Raw genomic sequence first — 20,710 nt, 5'->3', positions numbered from 1 at the left:
AAGCCCGCAACACTTACACAGAGTGTAGAGGGATGTTATAGACCTAATACAGTTACTAGGTTCACAAAAGACCAGGTTATAGTCATTTCTACTATGCACATGCACACAGTGTAAAATTATACTTGACAATAATAAAAGAGTACATTATCTATTTTTACTTATTGTTGTTGAAGTCACTCCTATCTGCAGTCTATACAAAGCATTTCTATTACCTAGGCTAGACAGCAAACTGTACAATTTCTGTCTGTGCACTGTGTCAGAGCCATGAATAGAGAGGCACAAGCCTCCTAAGCATTTTGTGATATCTGCTTACTATAACAGAAGGTACCCACAACATGCTGAACAAATTTAGTGAATGTATTATATCAATGTTTTCAGGTATATTATTTCGCTCTGTAATAAACTTGCTTTGATATACTCTGAGTGGTCACTTAATCACGAATATCTATCAAAAAGCAATTGTTCCCCTATTTTCCTCTTAACAGCCTGAATTAGTCAGATCACAGTCCCAAAATGGACTTGTCTGATTTTCTTCCATCAGCATGAAATAGCAGTATCTCTGGTAAAGTCAGTCAACCTCTCTTGTTTCCTTTCACTAATGGTCTGTTTACAATCGTAGAATGTTATTTGGGAAGAGGCCAATGTTACATATAACATGATGAACTATGAAAATCCCAGTATTGCTGTTCCTAATGCATACATCGATCGGCCACAATATTAAAACCACCAGCCTAATATTGTAGGTCTCCCTCATGCTGCCAAAACACCTCTGACCCATTGAGGCATGGACTCCATAAGACCTCTGAAGTGTTCTGTGGTATCTGGCATGAAGACATTAGAAGCAGATTCTTTAGGTCCTGTAAGTTGTGAGATGGGGTCTCCATGGCTCTGACTTGTTTTTCCAGCACATCCCACAGATACTCGATCGGATTGAAATCTGGGAAATTTGGAGGCCAAATCAAAACCTTCAACTCTTTGTCATGTTCCTCAAACCATTTCTGAACAATTTTTGCAGTGTAGCAGGGCACATTATGCTGCTAAAGGGGACACTGCCATCAAGGAAAACCGTTGTCATGAAGGGTGTATTTGGTCTGCAACAATATTTAGGTAGGTGGTACATGTCAAAGTAACATCCACATGAATGCCAAGACCCAAGGATTCCCAGCAGAACATTGCCCAGAGCATCACACTGCCTTGTGACTTGCCTTCTTCCCATAGTGCATCCTGCTCAGGCGCGGGCTGGCAGGTTTCAGCCCGGGGGCGCACAGGCGGCCGCATCGCGTGTCATGTGATCGCCTTACAAGTGATGCGGTCGCCGGTAATATTAAGCCACTATTGCATGGGGGGCGGCTGTCCCGAGCGGCCCGGGGCGGCGCTGCCCCCTTGCCCCCCGGTCCAGCCCGCCCCTGATCCTGCTGCCATCTTTTCCCCAGGTAAAGGGTGCACATGCACCTGGCTGTTCGCATGATGTAAAAGAAAACATAATTCATCAAACCAGGCCACTTTCCTCCTATGCAGCCCCGTATGCAGCAAGTTGCGATGCACTGTTTGTTCTGACACCATTCTATTATAGCCAGCATTAACCTTTGTCTTGCCCAAACATATATCTTATACACACACACACACACACACACACACACACACACACAGTGGTAGCCGTCTATCAACTTTGAATAGCATTTTCTGCACAAATTATGTTTTCAAAGCACAAAAAGGCCATGGTGCAGTGCAAAATCTTCTTTAACTGTGCCATTTTCCTCATTTGTACAAGTGCACTTAGATATCCACTAAAGCATATGGGAAATATGGCAGCATGTGGGGAGAAGAAGAGTGCAACAGCTTATAGGAGGAGTAGAGTGCAGTTCCGTGTAAAGTACATTGATGTGCCCAGATTTGAAGAGCAGTGCAAAATCAAGATTTCAATTTGCTGAATGAGATTTTTGAAATGAGATAAAGGGGTGCAAGAGGTTGTATTTTTAGGGGTATTCCATGTTGCTCAAAGGGAACAGGATCATTTCCATTCTACTTGATTTTAGCATTTGATCTGAGTTGGTGGACATACAGTATATTACTAAAATGTATCTCTTTATGAAGACATTTCTACAGCTGCAATTCTGAAACTAACAAGAACAGTATGGATTGCAGATAGGTGGACACATACAAAAATACATTGCAAGTGCTGTCATTGGAATCATATCCACCATGCTTTACTTTTTCATTTCAGCTTTTTCTTGTCCAGGGAGTTGTTAGGTTCTGGTGCCAAGTCTCAAGCACAGTCGTATGTTTTTTCGCATGTTTCATTCATACAGTGTGACTTCAACAACAATATAAGTAAGAAAAAAAAGTATTATTTTATTCATGTCAACTGTAACTTTTCACAGTGTACATGTGCATATTAGGAATACTATACCACAGTTGCCGACTTTGTGACTCTGTCCTCCGGGACGACAGGTCACGTGACAGGGGTGGGAGGGGGCGTGGTGATGTATTTGCGTCACCATAGCCACGCCCCCACTATAAAATGCCTAAATTCACAGCATTGAATAGCAAGGCTTAATGACATGATGAAGCCACCCGCCCTCATATTAAATGCAGTGAATTTCTGCAATTTTTAGGATCCAGGAGGGTTGCCTACTCTTCCGAGAGTCCAGGAGGACTCCATGAAATTTGGGAGAGTAGACGAGTATGTAATATACGGGTGATAAGTTTGGTAGTGGGACCATGCCAAGATTTTTTTTTGGAACCTAGAAAAGTTCCTATTTTTGCCCTATATCAGGTGTTTTTGATAACTTTCTGGACTTGTTATAACTGTTCTGTTATTTTTTATGTTTATGCTCATATAATATTTTAAAACCAAAACCTACGAAAACCACCCGCATTGATTAGTTTTGGAGACAACTTGGGGCTTAGTTACAGTTGAACAAATATAAATTTTTTGTACAACTCTGTACTGAGCATGTGCAGCAAAAGTTCAGATGCATACATACAATATGTAGGTAAACTTTTGCATGTTGTTAATTTATATCCCCTGATGCCTGGAGAGGCAGAGAGGGGGTTCGCAGGGGCATCCAAGCGTAGAATGAGTACAGTTAAGGAGTGTTCACATAATTGCAGCAATTACGGGAATGATGATGACAATGACAATCAGCAGTACTGCGTTCTGATTGGCCTCCAGCTGATAGTACTTAATTCATTAGCATAGCGGCGCTATTATATGAAGTTGCTGTCTATTCTCATTCAATTGACATTTCCATTTAGTATTTCTACTGCAGGAAAGAAGATTCCCATTTGATTTTGAAAGAGCTAAACAACAGATGTGGAAGTGTTTGTATTTCATTGCATTTTAAGTTGAAAATGCGATTGGCACATTTGATAACTGTCCAGACAATATTGTTTCTTGTGTATAAGCAACTTTATTACATTATTATTTTGTGTGCAAATAGTGTAAGGGGTCTTTACCATTTGCTACTAACACCGTGATGACATATTTATATTTTGAGATGTGTCCAACTCAACCTATACACATAAGGCCACAAAAAAAAACAAAAAACACTTTAAACCACACATCAGTCCTGATTTATCAATGAATGCAAAGTGAATACAATTCGCATTTTTTTAAAATAAAAATTAGATGGAAATTGCACGCAAAGATGCCCATATTCAACAATAAGAGGATCTCAAGAAACGTTTCTAGTTGAATACGTGCATCAGTACGCTCTGCCTATATGGCACTTGTCAATACGCTGCAGAATACGTACAAGGCATATGTATATTTAAAGTTCTATCAGAATGCACAGATAAAAAAAAAATATTATTATATACATTAACACCTGTTAATATAGACTAATCATTAATAAAAATACATTATAAACGTTGTTTTTGTTTTTTTTTTTACAAGAAACACATTTATCACAACGTTATTAATGTCTACTGTAGATAAAATGCATTTATTTTTTTACAGTTGCTAATGGCAAACACATGTCCTGGCATGCATACATGACTGTCATCACTATTGATCGGTACTTACACCCATCCTATAGCTGGTGTAAGTGATATGGCTAACACTAACAATCACGTACCTCAGAGATGCCCGAGCATGCTCTCTGCCTTGACACACTCTTACTGTGCAGTAACTACGTGCATAAGCCCCTAGCCTACCCTGTTAAGTCCTTTACATCATAGGCTGTTGGAAGTGTCTGTTGCGTTCGAAGATAAATTGCATACACTTGTGTTCACTGGCATATAGTCCGTTTCTGAGCATGCTTAGAGCAATTTTATGCAAAATAAGGAACAAATAGGCATTTCCGTTCCTTAATAAATAACGCCCCTCATGTCATCACATTTAGTGATATCACACTCTGGGGTCTATGCATCCAGTTTAAAGTACACTTAAAAGATTCGGAAACTACTGTTAATGATGATGATGATTGCACAGACAGTTAACGCCATCTCCGGATGGCGTTACCTGTCATTTCCTATGGGATTCTGCTGAAGCCTCTTCAGCTTTGCAGAATCCGATACAGTGTTAGTGCTGCGCACATGCGCACAGGACCTCCTCCTGTCACTGGCAGCACTAAGCAGCCGGTAAGCAGGAAAATTAGATTGCAGGAGAGGGGTCACTTTGCCGGGGCTCCCAGAGTTGCTCCGGCATTATGCATTCAAGCGGTGCATAATTATGCATCACTGTGATGTGCGGCGATGCATATTTAGTTGCACCGCATCTAATTGATACATAGACCCCTTCGTCTGAATGCACCAATCTATACAGAGCAATTTCCAACAAGACTGCAAGCAAATATTTTTAAAGCTACCGTGAACGTCACCTCAAACCTACATAAAGCTGCAGGCTGTGGCCGGAGCAATATATGATTGCTTCCAATAAGTCTTGCAGAATTCTAGGCCTGCTCCTAAACTCCTCAATTATAAACTAGACAGTATAATATAGGTATAATATACTATGTCTCTCCTTTGACATGAACTTCTACTCTAATGGGGAAGCATAAGACAGATAAAGAGAAACAGAGAGAAGGGTATAAAGAGGACAGACAACAGAGAATCACTTTCCTCAAAAACATCACTGTAAAGTCTAGCAGGGTATAACTATTACATATATTACAGGTTGTACAAGTAAAAATATATTTTTTTTTTTGTTCTTTTCAGTGGAAACCCTAATATAAAACTGGAATTTACCCCATTGTCACCTTAAATATATTATATATAAATGTGACTAATTAAAGGCCATAAACAGAAAGGAGTTATTGTATATCATGTTCTATCTACCAACACACTGCAATAGGAGTAGGTGTGGTAGATCAATAAAACATTAAGACATTATTATAAATTCATCGGTTTTCTGTAAGTGGTAATATATTGTATAAAAAGGTGTAAGGAAGGAAGACAATGACTGAGGATAGGAGATAGAAAATACAAACTGGAGCTGTAACTTGCTCTAATACCTAGCAACATATCCTGGGATCCAGTAGGGCTGAGCTGCTCAGTAAGCAGTCCATTCTGCAAGAGAGCATCACCCTGTAATTTAGGGAATGTTACATTCACAATACCAGTATTAATGAATCTGTGTACAGTTAAGATGTTAATTGACACAAATAAACTTATGAATTACAGCATATAGTTTATATCAGCATGTAGGTAACATTATATCATAATCATGAAAACAGTTCTGAACAATGCAAATGTGCAAACATGGACTATATAGTTACTAATAAATGTAAAAGCATGTTTATACAGTTACAGTAGGTGTGTACATCAGCTTGTTTAACCACAAACAGCATTTGAAAAATAATGAACTGAATGAAAGTTATTTATTATCATTTATTTACAAATTTGTAGTAAGGCCACATTTTCTTAGTATTTGTTTTAATTCCCCTTCTGTTGTGATGCATTTATATTTACATGCTAACAGGTGTCCTTACTATGAGATTCTTGTCTGTATGGGAATTCCTTTTGCTAGACCTGTCCTTGATTCAACTCCTTAATGGAGTTATCCACTGTGCTCTCACTTGGTAATGCATCATGCTCTATTCACTGAATTAGCCTTAATTTACAACATGGAGGATCACATTTTTTTTCATTAAGGACCTCATTTAGAGTCAGACGCAAAGTCCGTGTAAGAAGTGTAGGAGTGGGAGCGTGCAGCAGCTTGGTAGGGTATTACGAGTGGCAAGCAACCCCAGTTGCATCCCACTTGTAATACCCTATCGAGCTGCGAGCAGTTCCTGCAGCTAGCTAACGCTTGCGCCACCTAATTCCTCCGCACAGCTTTAGCCCTGTTTTGATGTTTATTGCGTCTGCGCCTCACTGCGACTAGGATGTATTTACATGGTCACACCTTCACAATTCTGCGTTCCTCCCATTCTCTCGTAGTGAGTCGCAAGTGTTAATTGCATCCAAGATGCAGGCAGATTTAGTGCTTTCTGCACATGCATGGCAGTGTTTTTTTGTTGTATGCGTCTAAAACGGACTTAGCATCCGACTCTAAATGAGGTCCTAAATGTCTAGGACAAGACCTGAAGACTACCAGCTCTGATCTGTTGCAAAATTCAAGTGGAAATGGCCAAGGAGTCCATTGCAAAGCAAATAAAAAAAACACTTTCCACTTTCCATTTATTTCATTTTAATAATCACTCTCTGTAAAATAATTATCCTTTTTCCACTGCTCTGCAAAAGTAGGTGCACCAATGTGTCAATTCTGTCCTTTGTAAAGTATGTCCACTCTCTGCCCAACTTCTTCCCTCGGCCTGTGAAAATGCTGCCATCTTGCTCCACAAACCTGTGCACTTTGCTGGAAATCTAGGCTCACTTGCACAAATCGAAGAACACAAGTGTTTTTTGCAACACAAAAGAGACAATTTATTGGGGCTGGAGGAGAAACCCCAGTTCTGATATTTAGGAACTCTTATTCAAAACAATTAAAAACTAACACTTTTGTAAAAGGTGGTCCAAGCAGATAATACATGTATACCCTCCTATGTTTAAACTTAAAAATAAATGAGATATGATTTTTGTGATAGCTAAGTCATATTTCAGTAAATAGATGTTTCCACTAGTAATAGGGAACTCAAAGCTGTCATATCTGTAACAGGGAATTGAAAATGTATGTACAGCATTTAGCTATTTATGGAAATAAAGTACTGTACTCTGTCCATGGCTAACATTAATCCACAAAGAGGGCACATAATAAAGGGAAAGTAATAGTGCATATATGAAATACTGTAACTATAGCACATGCAGAGCAGTGGAAATGGCTAGAAAGATTACAGAACAATATGATGGAAGGTTTATATGTTTTCAAATGAAATAATGTTTCAGTGCTTATAGTTAAAAATAAATCATATTTAACAAACCTACAGAAGAATTTGATAAATTATACTTTACTTTTTTTACTTTATTTTTTTTACTTCCATTTTGTATGAGTTGAAATACAAAACCAGAGGTATAATCGCTCTTCAATGTACTTTCTTTCAAAAATACATTTACATATATTAAAATGGTCAAATATTGAAGAAATACAATTCTGATATTAAACTTGCTTAATATTCTATTCTTGATCAATTGTAATATGAATATACAGTGAATTTAATTCACTAAGCTGTTGTGGGACTACAAGTCTCAGCATGATCTAACTACTCTACTGTAGCTCACCAACAGCTCAAGAACTGTAGGTTGAATAAGTCTGTTGTGCGGTACAAAGCAACCCCAGGAATTGGTCTTTAACTTTTACACCTGATAACAGAAACGGAAAATATTTAGGCTGGTAGGTAAACCAATCTGAAACATTAATGTCCAACATTGTGGCTTAATGTATTTAATATTGTATTATCTGATGTTTGATTTAGTTCAATTCTTATTACATCAATGTTGTATATTTATAGTGTCAACAATGTAGCACACAGATACTGCATTATATATATTATTATGATTCTAAAATATACATAAGAAGAAATGCACCACACATGTACAGTTATAACTTCATTTTTTTACATTAATAATACATTATTTAATAAAAACGGCTTGGGTGGGAGAATATTTCTATATATATATTGTTTATCCGCAGACGGATTATTTGTTAAAACTTAAAACTTATGAATGAAACGATTAATTCCGAACCAAGGCAGCCCAATAACTAATGTATGGTGACAACGCGTCTTTTTGAAAGGATTGTAAAAATAATAGTGATCGTAGCAGTAGTAATAATAAAATTAATTTGTAAGATCAAGCAGATGCGAACCTCATATACATCGGTTAAAGGCTAAGCCACGATACCGTAGAGGTACAATCAGTAGACGTATCGCCTGGGATTACATTTAAATGACTGTCTATGTGCTGTCCTCTGACCAGATGAGGTGTAGCACTTGACCTTTGATGTGGAATTTATCTTCTACAAATCTTTCTCTTCTTGTCATCTCTGTATTAAATCTCTTTACACTTGTCACCTGGATGTTTTTTTCTTTTACCCCTGAGTGAATGGGTCTCTGATCTGCCAGTTTCCTTCTCTTCCTCTAGCATTGTCTCAGTTGTGTGTGGAAGGAGGGGTCAGACGTACGGATCAGTACTAGTGAGTGTTGCACAACTGACAACAGGTAGTGATGAGACAGACCTGCCTCTCTCATCTACATAAGGCAAGAGGAGGAGTAGGACAAGGGCAGTGCAGGATTCTACCTGTACCTGACACTTGCAGCGGACAGTGGGTTATCACACCCTGCCAGCAGCACACAGGTATATCACACTGCAGCTTTTATACGACTATATGTAGATGTCCAGGCTCCTTTCATACAGAGGTCACAGTGTTTGTGCCACTGACTGTCATTTTTACCCCCCCCCCCCCCCCCTGGGTCCTGAGTGTACTCGCTCTGACTCCTATGCAGACATCTACTGTAGATGTAAGGCAGAAGGTGTAGATATATTTTATGTGTGTATAGTTCCTGTCTTACCGTATAGGATTTGCTCACACTGTCATTCTCTCTTTTCGCAGTCTCACAGTACCGGTACTAATCATGTCCAAGGTGTCTGGGGACATGTACGATGACTCTGACTGTATCTGTTCCTATGGGATGAAGCTAACCTGGGACATCAATGACCCCAAACTGCCACAGGTGAGTACAGCACTGTTAGTCAGATTTGCTGTTGTCTCGGTTGACATGCTAGTATTTACCCTTTGTGCTCTTTGCAATCACCTGCTTTTTTGTGGTGTGCTAAAGCAACACTGCTGAGGTGGGAACGCAGTACATGTGTATTTAAGTTCAAAGAGTCAGGCTCTTTTAGGAGAAACAGAGCCGAACAAATACTTTCACACTGCATGCATGGAGTACTGGTAATTATGCCTGCTTTACAAGCTAGAAACAAAACATCATAGTAATATGCATCAGATCAAAAGAGCAGCTGGGGACAACTTTGCAAACAGCATAAAATGAACTAAAAACATTAAACTATAAACTAATACAGCTAATAGGAATGTTAGCATTAATGTGTATCAAAGGAAACTCTTACCATATATAACGTGAATGCTATAACTATGTGTTGAGTATAGTTGCAGTTGCCTGTAGTTATATAGAAATGAATTTGGGCTCAAGACTATAAAGATAAAATGAATGTCGTGTAATGTAACGCTGTGTGTTTTTGACATTTACTGGTACATCATATCGGTACATAGGCATTCATCCGATGAACGGTACACAGCTCAGTTAGATTTACAGCCCATTCATGTGTTGTAGTTCATAAAATTATGTCCTAAGGACAACTAGATACAAAAGAATGATATATATATATATATATATATATATATATATATATATATATATATATATATATATTTATTGTGTATGAAACGTTAAAGTAAGAATTATAGACAGGTGAACTTGTGTAATCCCAGCTACAATTCATACTCTCAGCATTAGCAATATATATGCATTTATATAAGTTATATAGCATAGTATATAGTCTAATTAATCATATCATCATCATCATCATCTATTTATTTATATAGCGCCACTAATTCCGCAGCGTTGTACAGAGAACTCACTCACATCAGTCCCTTCCCCATTGGAACTTACAGTCTAAATCCCCTAACATACACATACAGACCGAGAGAGACTAAGGGCAATTTAATAGCAGCCAATTGACCTTCCAGTATGTCATAGATATTGAACATAGGGATGCAAGTGGGGGATATTTTAACATACACATCAAGTACAATATATGGACATAACATTAGCAATAATATAATAATTAAATGTTTATCCGTTTATTAAAAGATTCATTCTTTATTTCCTGTTGCTAATAGTGAAAGAAATGAACAATTTTCTATGGTATTTTCTGACATTTAAGTTTGAAGAATTGAAGTCAGTCACTAAATACAGTGTACAATGATCTGATGTGCTGTCTTGTTGAAAAGAACAATTATCGAAACCTTTACAATAGTAATGGTGACAATGACATCCTAATTGTTGTGCTGAACAGACTTAGAACAAGCAAAGCCCCTGGCAATGTCTGTCAGACAGTCACCATATGTAAATGTGAGGTCTGCAAAACTGTCAAATAAACTGTGGATGTTTCAAATTATGACGATAGAGCTTTAAAATATCTATATTATAATACATTGATAAGAATTATGTGTAATCTAAATATGCAAATACAACAGATTAATTAGTGTGATTCATATATGGTAATTACTCAGAGGGTCATTTATTAACGTGCAGTTTAGTGTAAGTGAATAGTGCACCACATAAACTCAGACTGTTTTCTCTGCTTGGACTGTACTGAGCAATTAGATAGCATACATTATCGTATGATTGGCATAAAAGAACTGATATATTATATAGATAACCGATAGAAAAATCCCGCAACACCAACAGAACTGAAACATACCAAAATGCAACAATCATTTCTCTCTTCCAAAAGTCCCATGCTGTGATAAAAATAACTGGTTCTGCCGCCGAGTGATTTCATAAACAATACTCGCTTTGGTTGAATTAAAGGGAGATATTCAGATGAAAAAGACGTCAAGATAGAAACAAGTAATGACATTATTTAAAGTAGGACGAAATTAAACCGTTCGTGGTATCTATATTTTATTAGTAAAATATGGGTCATTTTATTGAATTAGACGAAATAAATTAGACTTGTTTTCTTTTAGCTTGATTCAAACATAGCAATGTATTTATCAGAGGCCTCATAGATTTCCTGGAAAAAATACAAAATAAGAATAAACTTTATACACAATAATAAAATAAAGATATATGATAAAATATATGCACGTTTTTACTTTTTAGCTGTGACAGTACCAAGACTCTCACGGCAACCGCTCTGATTGAGATGTGAAATATGTTGTGTTCTAAAGATCTCACTGTACAGCGGATGTAGCACATATATATATATATATATATATATATATATATATATATATATATATATATATATATATTATATATATATATAGTGCGTCTATAAAAAAAATCATATTTTGCTGAGTGGATTTCATTCAAATATCCCCTCCAACTTTTTGTGCTCAAATTCAAACACACCGCAAAATACATTATTATTCCTATTAATGTGTAGCAACAATCTGCTACTGGTTCGCAAACAAACTCGGCTCCAATAAATGATGTACAAACCAGAAGACAGTATGTACTTGTGAAGTACCTGCTCTTTAATCCAGTCTATACACAATGAAAGTGTCTGCAAACATACTAGTCAGTGCTATCAATAGAAAATGTCATCGCTTTTACTGGACTGTTAATTCTCAATTGTGAAGCGCATTGTGCCTTAATCTATTGCCAAACAGTCTGATCCCAGAGCAAACATATTCTCCAGCCCTGATCGTGGGTAACATTGAAATATGTGCTACATATTTTTATTTCACATTAGCAAAATAATAATAAGACCGTTAACGACACTTTGTAAACTTTTTAATGGGAATTAAAATGATCTTAATTTCCTTCAGAAAAGCGAATTGTCTATAGATGTAGTTAGCCATTCGTTTTCCATAGATACTGTTCAGAAATGTTGCTAAATGAAATCAGTAAAAGCTACGACGGCTCTATTAAAATAAATATATTTCTAGGATAAATAAAATACAATTTTACGCATGACTCAACTGTAAGCAAAGAGTATGTGTTTGTGTATGTATTGTTGACTATTGGATAGTTGCCCTTATATCGAGCAGTATACATGTAATGTAATATAGTAGTTTATACCTCGTGTCCCTCGCTGTATACAGCTATCATTTGAAAAGTTATCTATGATAAGATGTTTTGCTAATGTATTTTTACATAGGAAACCATATTATTGTACTGTATATCATGGGCATACCGTACCTATACAGCTTTCGTGGAACTACAGGTGACAGCATGCCCTGCTTGCCCATATCCTTACTTACCCTCATCGTTATAGCCCCTAAATATCCGAATAACGGAAACCAGGTTGATTAGTGTCAAAGCGTCTGGTGAAGTATATGTAGAAACTAAAGTGGCTTTTTACAGTGCAAATCAGCATGTATTTCATCACTATTGTCTGACCCCCCTCTGTGAAATCGTGTAAATTGTATGTATTACACTCTTTGTGAATGTTCTTTTTACTACCCCCATAATTATATACATATAAAAATTAGATCCGTTTTATTTTATAACAGGTGGATGAATATTTATCAAATGAGAGATGAGATTGATGGGAAGAAATATAGAGCAGGATTGCTATAGTAACAGGCAGCTGCAAGCAATATTGTGCATTGATATATATATATATATATATATATATATATATATATATATATATATATATAAAAATATATATATGTATATATATATATATATATATATATATATATATATATATAGGTTTGGATAGTGAGAACATGATGGTATTCCCTAGTTTCCCTTTTAAATCCCTTTAATTTTCTATAATGCTGACACATATTAATTTGGGCTAATATGATTTACTGTAATAGACAAATATAATTATTTCATAGCATTTATTGACAAAATAGCGTGCAGTTTTACAGACTTCATAAACTTTGTATGAATGGGCTGGTCCATGGAAGAAACAAAGGTGAGAAAAGAATCTATCACTAGAGTAGAATTTTTGCAGTGAACAGTGCACCAATACTAAGAATATATTCTGCAATATCTTGTGAGGCTTAGATTAGTTTAGTTGGGTATAACCTTTGTGTATCACTCACTGAAATTAACTCCATCTATGGGGCAGATTCAATTCGGCCACTTTAGTCTAGGATTAACGCGGTGTTAGTAGTATTACCTTTAATACAGTAATTTTAACCTGGATTTTTACACACGGCCCAAGAGGTGCGAGCAAAAATCAACATTAAAATTACTGTACTAATGGTAATACTGTGCACTTTTACCGTACTAATGGTAATAGTGTGCAGACTGCGTTATTCCTAGAATAACGTGGCCGAATTGAATTGGCCCCTATATGTTCTGGGCTTCATCTCATAGGAACTACCATAAGTGGGTAATGTAACAGTTCCATATGTATACCTATCCTGGTTTATTTACCCCACAAACTTTACCCCAAGTTGACATCATGATCTGCTATATTATGTTTATTGTATGATTTTGAAATCATGCAAACTATCATTGTATCATGGGTTAAAATGCAAAATTGAAAAAGAGAGCAGACAATGAAATTGATTATTTTTGCACCTATATACAAATGATTTTCAACAAAAGTTTTCGTGACCTGTACAAATGATACACAATCATGTATTAGAATGAGTGGAAAAAAAGTGCAATAATAAATAGACCATTGTTATCAACGCTTGTGCTTTGTACATTTTATTTGATGAATAATGACATAGTTATATAATAAACAGTTTTATTTATTTTGAACTGATTCAGAAAAATGTAATTACTGTACATAAAAATCTAAAACTGTAATACAATACCAGGTGCAGGTGGCTGGAGAGCAGCTTTCAGCATATAACAAAGGAATATGTACACTGTTTAAAATTCCACATTTGAGTTTCTTTCTCAATAGAAACAAATAAGACATATATTACAATTCCACTGGAAGCAATCCCTTCTGATATTGCAGGATCTGAAGCAGTTTGACACCTTCCAGGAGTGGACAGATGGCTATGTTCGATTTGTATATGGTGGGGAGGACAAAAATGCTCAGCGTCACCTTAGTGGATGGGCCATGAGGAATACCAACAACCACAACTGTCAGATCTTGAAGAAGTCCTGCCTGGGTGTGGTGGTGTGTAGCCGGGGTTGTACCCTGCCTGATGGTGGAAAATTGCAGCTCAGGCCAGCAATCTGTGATAAAGCACGGCAGAAACAGCAAAGTAAGTGACAATGATACTTTAATACACTACTACCAGGCATTAGCTATCTTAAATGTATATTTGGATTATTATATATTTATTAAAGCTCTGTGATGGGCTTTTAATGAATGGCCCTGAATCTGAACCAAACCTGCAAACTGCTTTTCCTGCAACCCAATTCACACATTAATAACTTGCAATGCTACACAAACTTGATTTTCAGGTTCCAATATCCACTTTATTCTATACGTATCAACTTATAATTCTTTCTATTGGGCAGGTACTCCAAAAGCTACTTACAGAGCAATATACATATACATATGAGGTGCATACAACTTTCAGCAATATATACTACACACAAAACATAATAGTACATGTGTATACTAAGGGACTGGTGGGCCAGCCCCATATTGAGCTTCCTTGGACTGGGTCACTGGGCTACTTGCATTTTTTTTTCTAAATGTTCCTAATAAGCTGCTGAGCCGAGTTAGTTATGTAGTAAAGTAAAATTAGTTTGGTGTACTTAATAAAACTGTGCACCAATGAGATCAGAACATTCAGGGCATCACTTACAATTTTTCAACCATATACACAGCATGCACCCACCAAATACAAGCCCATGCCCACCACATACAATTTATAAAGCAGATTTCATTTTGGTTGCTAATATACAAAACCCTTTCTGAGGGTGTGTTAACCAAGCAGACCCTGTAACTGGTGGTCAATATAGAAAACAAAGCCCACTCTAGTGGCAAGCTTTAAATGGAGAAGCCTATTTGGTGACCGTTATACAAAGCAGATGATGTCAGTTTGGTAGCAAGTATAAAAAGCAAAGCCTTTCTTAGTGACCAGTGTGCAAAGTAGTGCCCCATTCTGGTGACAAGTATATAAAGCAAATCCTTTTTGGTGACCCCATTCTGGTAGCAAGTGTACAAATCAGAGATAGACTCATCTATCCTCTAACAAAATTGTGGCAGGCACCATCTCTTTTATTATAGATTATATGTAAATTAGCTTTTAACCGGTTTTGCTAAATATTATTCCACGTAAAGGAACACTGTCTTTTAAAATTACATAACTAAACAATACCAATAAACCAAATATTCATTAACAGTGGTTTTAATCAGAGATAGATACATTTTCTCTATATTTTGAAACAAGCTTGTATTTTTGCAGACTGGCAAGCACTGTTTACCAACACATCCACTCCCCCATCCAAGTTGCATAAGTCAAATTAAACAAATATGATAACACATAAAGCACTATTGGGAAATTAAGAAAACATAAGAAAAGTAATGGGATAAGAGGATGAAGCAAGCAGTTCGTGTGCCTTTCCACAAATCCCAGCTCTTGCCTATATGTATCAAAATACATAACAACAAATTATTACTTAATATTGTCTTTTTTGTTTACATTCAGAAAAACTGTGCAGTAATTGTAACTCTGCTCTGGAGTTGATTCCTTGTCGAGGTCACAGTGGTTATCCAGTCACTAACTTCTGGCGTCTTGATGGGAAAGCCATCTTCTTCCAGGTAACTTTATTAGACACTGTTGAGATAAAGTTGCACTTCCACATAGGAAAAAGTTTTTACTACTACTACTACTACTATTATTACTACTACTACTACTACTACTACTACTACTAGTACCTTGTGTTTAGAAGACTTCACTTCTAGTTCAATGTAAAAGGTTCCCACCATGTGCCTTTAGTTTAGTTACAAAATATATATATTTCCATTTATGGAGTTTTACATTACCTAATTTTATGTTTTACATGATCAGTTTTGCCTGGGGCTCTGCCAGTTCTGTTATTCAGAACATCAGTTCCATTCACCAAGTTTAACAGGCAGTGAATGGGGGTGTGAGTGGGAGGAACAATCTCTTTAGTACGTCTTGTGATTGTTCCTCCCCGTCACACTCACCTTCTCCACCTGATATTTTGCCAATTTGTTAGAGAGACTAAGGAGCCATGGGGCTTCATCTGGGGGGAGGGATGCCTTAATAAAACCTTTTGCTATCTGTTAGTGCAGGTTTAACTATAACAGGTGTGCTGTGCATTAAATTCATTACACAACCCTTTTATTCAAATTTGGAAGTCCAAATATAGTGTATATTCTTGTATCACGCAGTTTAGCAAGAAAAAACATTGCTGACAAAACGTAAACAGCAACAGTTAGTTCAAGACTAATTTTAATACATTTTGTTCACTTCAGCATTGATGGACACATATATGTATATCTTAGCAATTAGAGTAATTAAATGTAAATTTGTAATCATATAACTGACATAGTTTATACCGCCGTGTAGATTTCCTTGTTATGGCTGAGCAAAAAGAATGCAGAAGAGTGCTTCCTACAAAAACAAACACACAGGCTAATCAATCAAGCAAGACACACAGAACATCCAGATTTTCTAGTGAAACTAATAATCTATAGTGAATCTGTCCAATGATAACATTTTTCTCATTTACTTTAAGGCAAAAGGAGTTCACGATCACCCACGTCCAGAAAGTAAATCGGAAACAGAAGCCCGAAGAAGTGCTGTGAAAAGACAGATGTCATCCTCTCACCTGTCTCAGAAAAAGAAGCTTCTGGAATCTGAGGTGAGGATAAAACTGTGAGAATCAGCTCAGTAATGCACTTAGGTCTGGCTTCTTGGAGCACATGTACAGCAGCTGAATGATGGATCTTAACCTCCGCCTGTCATGAAATTATTATTAGTAATATTATTATTATACACAACTAATTATTATTATTATTATTATTATTATTATTATTATTACAAACAACTAACACCAATATAGGTATCCATGTCTGTAAATAATATTAGTTCTGAAGCAATCACTTCAGTGGTAAAACTTGTTATGTGGAATAACACATCCTCTACTTTTATTCATTAGAAATACTAGAAATAATCCTTAAACTGTATTAAAGTACATGTCATAGAAACATAGAATTTGATGGCAAATAAGAACCACTTGGCTCATCTAGTCTTCTCATATTTTAATATGGCAAAATCAACCGTATTTGATCCTTAGTTCTTTGTAAGAATATCATTATGTCTATCCCAAGCATGTTTAAATTGCTCTACTGTATTAGCCTCTACCACCTCTAATAGGAGGCTTTTCCACTTATCCACTACCCTTTCTGTGAAGTAATTTTCCCTCACACTTCCTCTGAACCTACTGCCCTCCAGTTTCAGTGCTTGTCTTTGTGCTCTAATACTTCTCCTCCTTTGAAAAATGTTCCCCTCCCATATCTTGTTAAAACCCTTGATATATTTAAGTGACATATGTCCCTTTTATATAGTCGCAGAACTCTGCAGTGTAAAAATAGTAGGTGCATTATCCTGTATATTATTAAAAATGTTTAGAAAACTCCAGCACAAGACGATACTATAGAATATGGTTAGTTGCAATACAATAGGAAAAATAAACATACACTGAAACACGAGTCATAGATGATCCTGCCCATAGGAGCTTTTACTCTAAAGGAAGATGTGAAACAGTGAGTGAGGGAACAGAATAGGAGTAGAAGAAAGTGTTGATAATGTTTCCCCAGGATCTGAGGGGTTAAAATATTGTAAAAATGACCATCCACAATCTAGTTTAAACAAATGTTAGAGCAAATCCATCCATTCTCAATAGATTATGTTTAATCATGTTGCCTCTGATTTATAACCTGAAATCATCACCTGCTAAGCAGGGGAGGGCTGGCAAATTTTAGCCCGGGGGGCTAAGACTTGACTCAGCAGCCTATTAGGAACATTTTAAAGTGGAAAAATGGAGATGGCCCAGTGACTCAGCCCGTGGTAGCCCATTATGGGACTGGCCCGGGGGGCAGATGCCCCTGCTCCCCAGCCCAGCCAGCCCCTGTCATTAAGGATACTTGAAGACTGGTGCTGATAACCCTTGTGTTACAGCCCTTGTACCTACTGTTACTGTTGCCGAGTGGACCGTTTTTATGCCAGTGAATTAGAAATAACGTATTCTATATACAAATATATTATACACAGTTGCTAACTTGTAACTTTTTGGTGTGTTTAAGCATGTCTTGCACAGTGCAGTCTAAGCTGACCTTGTGAAAACAAAAGTATATATATTTCTGTCTAGCAAACAAAATAAATAACAGTTAGCTATATATGTTAAATATAGTGACCATATTGAAAAACAGTAACACATTTCAAATAGTAGATGTTTATATTTTTATTTTCTGCAAATCATGAAATGTAAGTGATTACAGATAAAATGTACAATCTTTCATTTCAGGTGGGAAGATACAATGATAGTGGTGGCCATTATCCTCATCCCATATCTTGCTTAGAAGGATCTGAACGCTTCGGTCTTGTGACAGATGGGAATTTTCCTCTCCCACCTCAACACTACACTTCATTTCAGAATGCAGACCCTTTCAAATCCAGTTATGATCCTGTAGCATATCAGGGGGATTCTGTGACACCATTTTCAAAATGCTCTAATAGAATTTACATGCCCAGAACACCATGTAGTTATGATTTCCATGTCCCTGGCTACATGAACTCAAATTCATACCCACCACTTTACAAGGACTCAGTAGGTAGTCTGCCAGATACTGACCGAGTTCAGATAAATGTGCCTCAACCGAATCTTGGTGTGTTAAACTCACATGAAAGGAGTTATGATGGCGCTGGTAAACATCACGGGTGGAAGCAGATACTTGCGAAAAGTGGATATGTGGACAGAAGTGACTATGGTCAAATTCAGGCAAATACTGGCCATTCTTATTACAATGCAGAGTACCCATGCAGATATGCCAGGTCACCCTCACCAGCCTTACAGACTGTCATTACAACCACCACCAAGGTTTCGTACCAAGCCTACAAACCTCCTGTGGTAAAGTACAATGACAACATATGTGACGTCAAAGCTCTGCAAAACTATCCACATATGCAAGACAGCATATCAGAAGGTGTCTTTCCTGACGTCAAATCTCCAGATGATTTCACTGTCATCAAAGCAGCACTGGGCCACCAGGATCAAATTCCCGCAAAGTCTGAGAGAGTGGACAACGTGGACTTTTATCGATATGGTCCGTGTATGAGTAACAGCTTCTCAGGACAGCCTTACAGATATGAAAATGCAGACTACTAAAATTGGAGGTAACGACAAAGCATTGATAGGTTGATTGATAGGTTCAGTATTCGCTCAGCCTACAAAATGGCTTTCTCCACTGTGAGTAGGCAACAGTACACTTTAAATATTAAATAATCCAAGTGTGTTTATGAAAAAGTACTTCACATGGGAAGACGTTTTCGAGAAATGTAGAGATTTTTAGGTCATTTAGGGATCTTTTTAGTTTAAATAAAACCAACAAAAATATCCACGTTAACATTCCATTTTTTATCACAGTTCTAAACTTGTCTTAGTTTCTTCTAGAACTAAGAAAATGTACAATTAATGTATGACTAGACCAAAATTGAGGCAATTGTAATATAGCTGTAGCAATTTTATACAGTAATGGCTATTTTAAATAGACATTTTCCCAGATGTTGGTATATAAAGATTTATGAAGGTTGGAAGACTGAGTTGTGAAGTAAATTACCACTACTGGTATATACATATAATGACACATGAGGATAATGTGCAATATCACGGAGTAACATCTAATTAATAACGACACAAAGACAATAGGAAAGAAATACCAAACATGGGAAGTCTGGAAATGCTTCAGAGGAAAGGCAAAACAAATATTATGTGGAATGTTGAAATCTGTGTAAAAATTAGCTTTTTGTGTTTCCATGTTGGTAAATTTTAATTATAGTTTATTTCATGTAACAGACCACAGAAATACAAATCTCTCTAAAAAGGTTTATCAATAAATATCAATCTCTCTTGTAAATAGCAAACCTGTAAATAGCTTGACTGTTGGCGTATTGAAATTATTATTTGTATTGTTTTGTATATAAATTTTGCTAATAAAAAAGAGATATATCGACTTTGGTATTGTTTTCTTTGTAGACTTGTATGCATTGCTTATAATAAAAACAAAAGATTAAATGCTTTACCTAAGATTAAAAATAATTTTAAAAGTCTGAAATCAGTTAATCATGCAATTCATATATAATTAATTCATATATAATTAATATATATATATATATATATTATACCATTCTCTCTATAATATAAATTAACCACCAGACTTGTTTCTACTATATAGGAAAACTAGGCATATGCCCATGGCAGCACTGTTTGGGAACAGCAAAAAAATGCTAATACTCTTTTCCTTTTTTTTTTAATGTGCTTTTATTGCTGCTTGAAGTGACGACACACAGGCCCACTGTTGGCCCAAGCACCAAGTGAAAAGATTACGGTCCGATTTCTGGCTTCTGGTGTTGGGAAGATACCAGCACACATGTTTCCACAAATATAAACTA

General features: G+C 36.5%; 1 protein-coding gene across 1 annotated transcript; it reads left to right on the top strand.

Moving 5' to 3' along the window:
• The first annotated feature begins 9,014 nt into the window (after positions 1–9,014).
• GCM2 (glial cells missing transcription factor 2) lies at positions 9,015–19,613 on the top strand. The gene is made up of 5 exons (XM_075211318.1): positions 9,015–9,113; positions 14,068–14,320; positions 15,719–15,831; positions 16,776–16,901; positions 18,567–19,613. The coding sequence occupies exons 1-5, from the start codon at positions 9,015–9,017 to the stop codon at positions 19,425–19,427; spliced, it is 1,452 nt and encodes a 483-aa protein (XP_075067419.1). The 3' UTR covers positions 19,428–19,613.
• The last annotated feature ends 1,097 nt before the right edge of the window (positions 19,614–20,710 follow it).

The sequence above is a fragment of the Mixophyes fleayi genome, chromosome 5, assembly GCF_038048845.1.
Source record: "Mixophyes fleayi isolate aMixFle1 chromosome 5, aMixFle1.hap1, whole genome shotgun sequence".
Taxonomy (NCBI): Eukaryota; Metazoa; Chordata; class Amphibia; order Anura; family Limnodynastidae; genus Mixophyes; species Mixophyes fleayi.
This window is presented reverse-complemented; position numbering and strand designations above follow the sequence as displayed.

Excerpts from the sequence above, each read along its gene's own strand:
- GCM2 (XM_075211318.1), top strand. The coding sequence starts at position 9,015 with ATGTCCAAGGTGTCTGGGGACATGTACGATGACTCTGACTGTATCTGT. Across the intron at positions 9,114-14,067 it reads ATGACCCCAAACTGCCACAG|GATCTGAAGCAGTTTGACAC; the intron begins GTGAGTACAGCA and ends CTGATATTGCAG. Across the intron at positions 14,321-15,718 it reads AGCACGGCAGAAACAGCAAA|AAAAACTGTGCAGTAATTGT; the intron begins GTAAGTGACAAT and ends GTTTACATTCAG.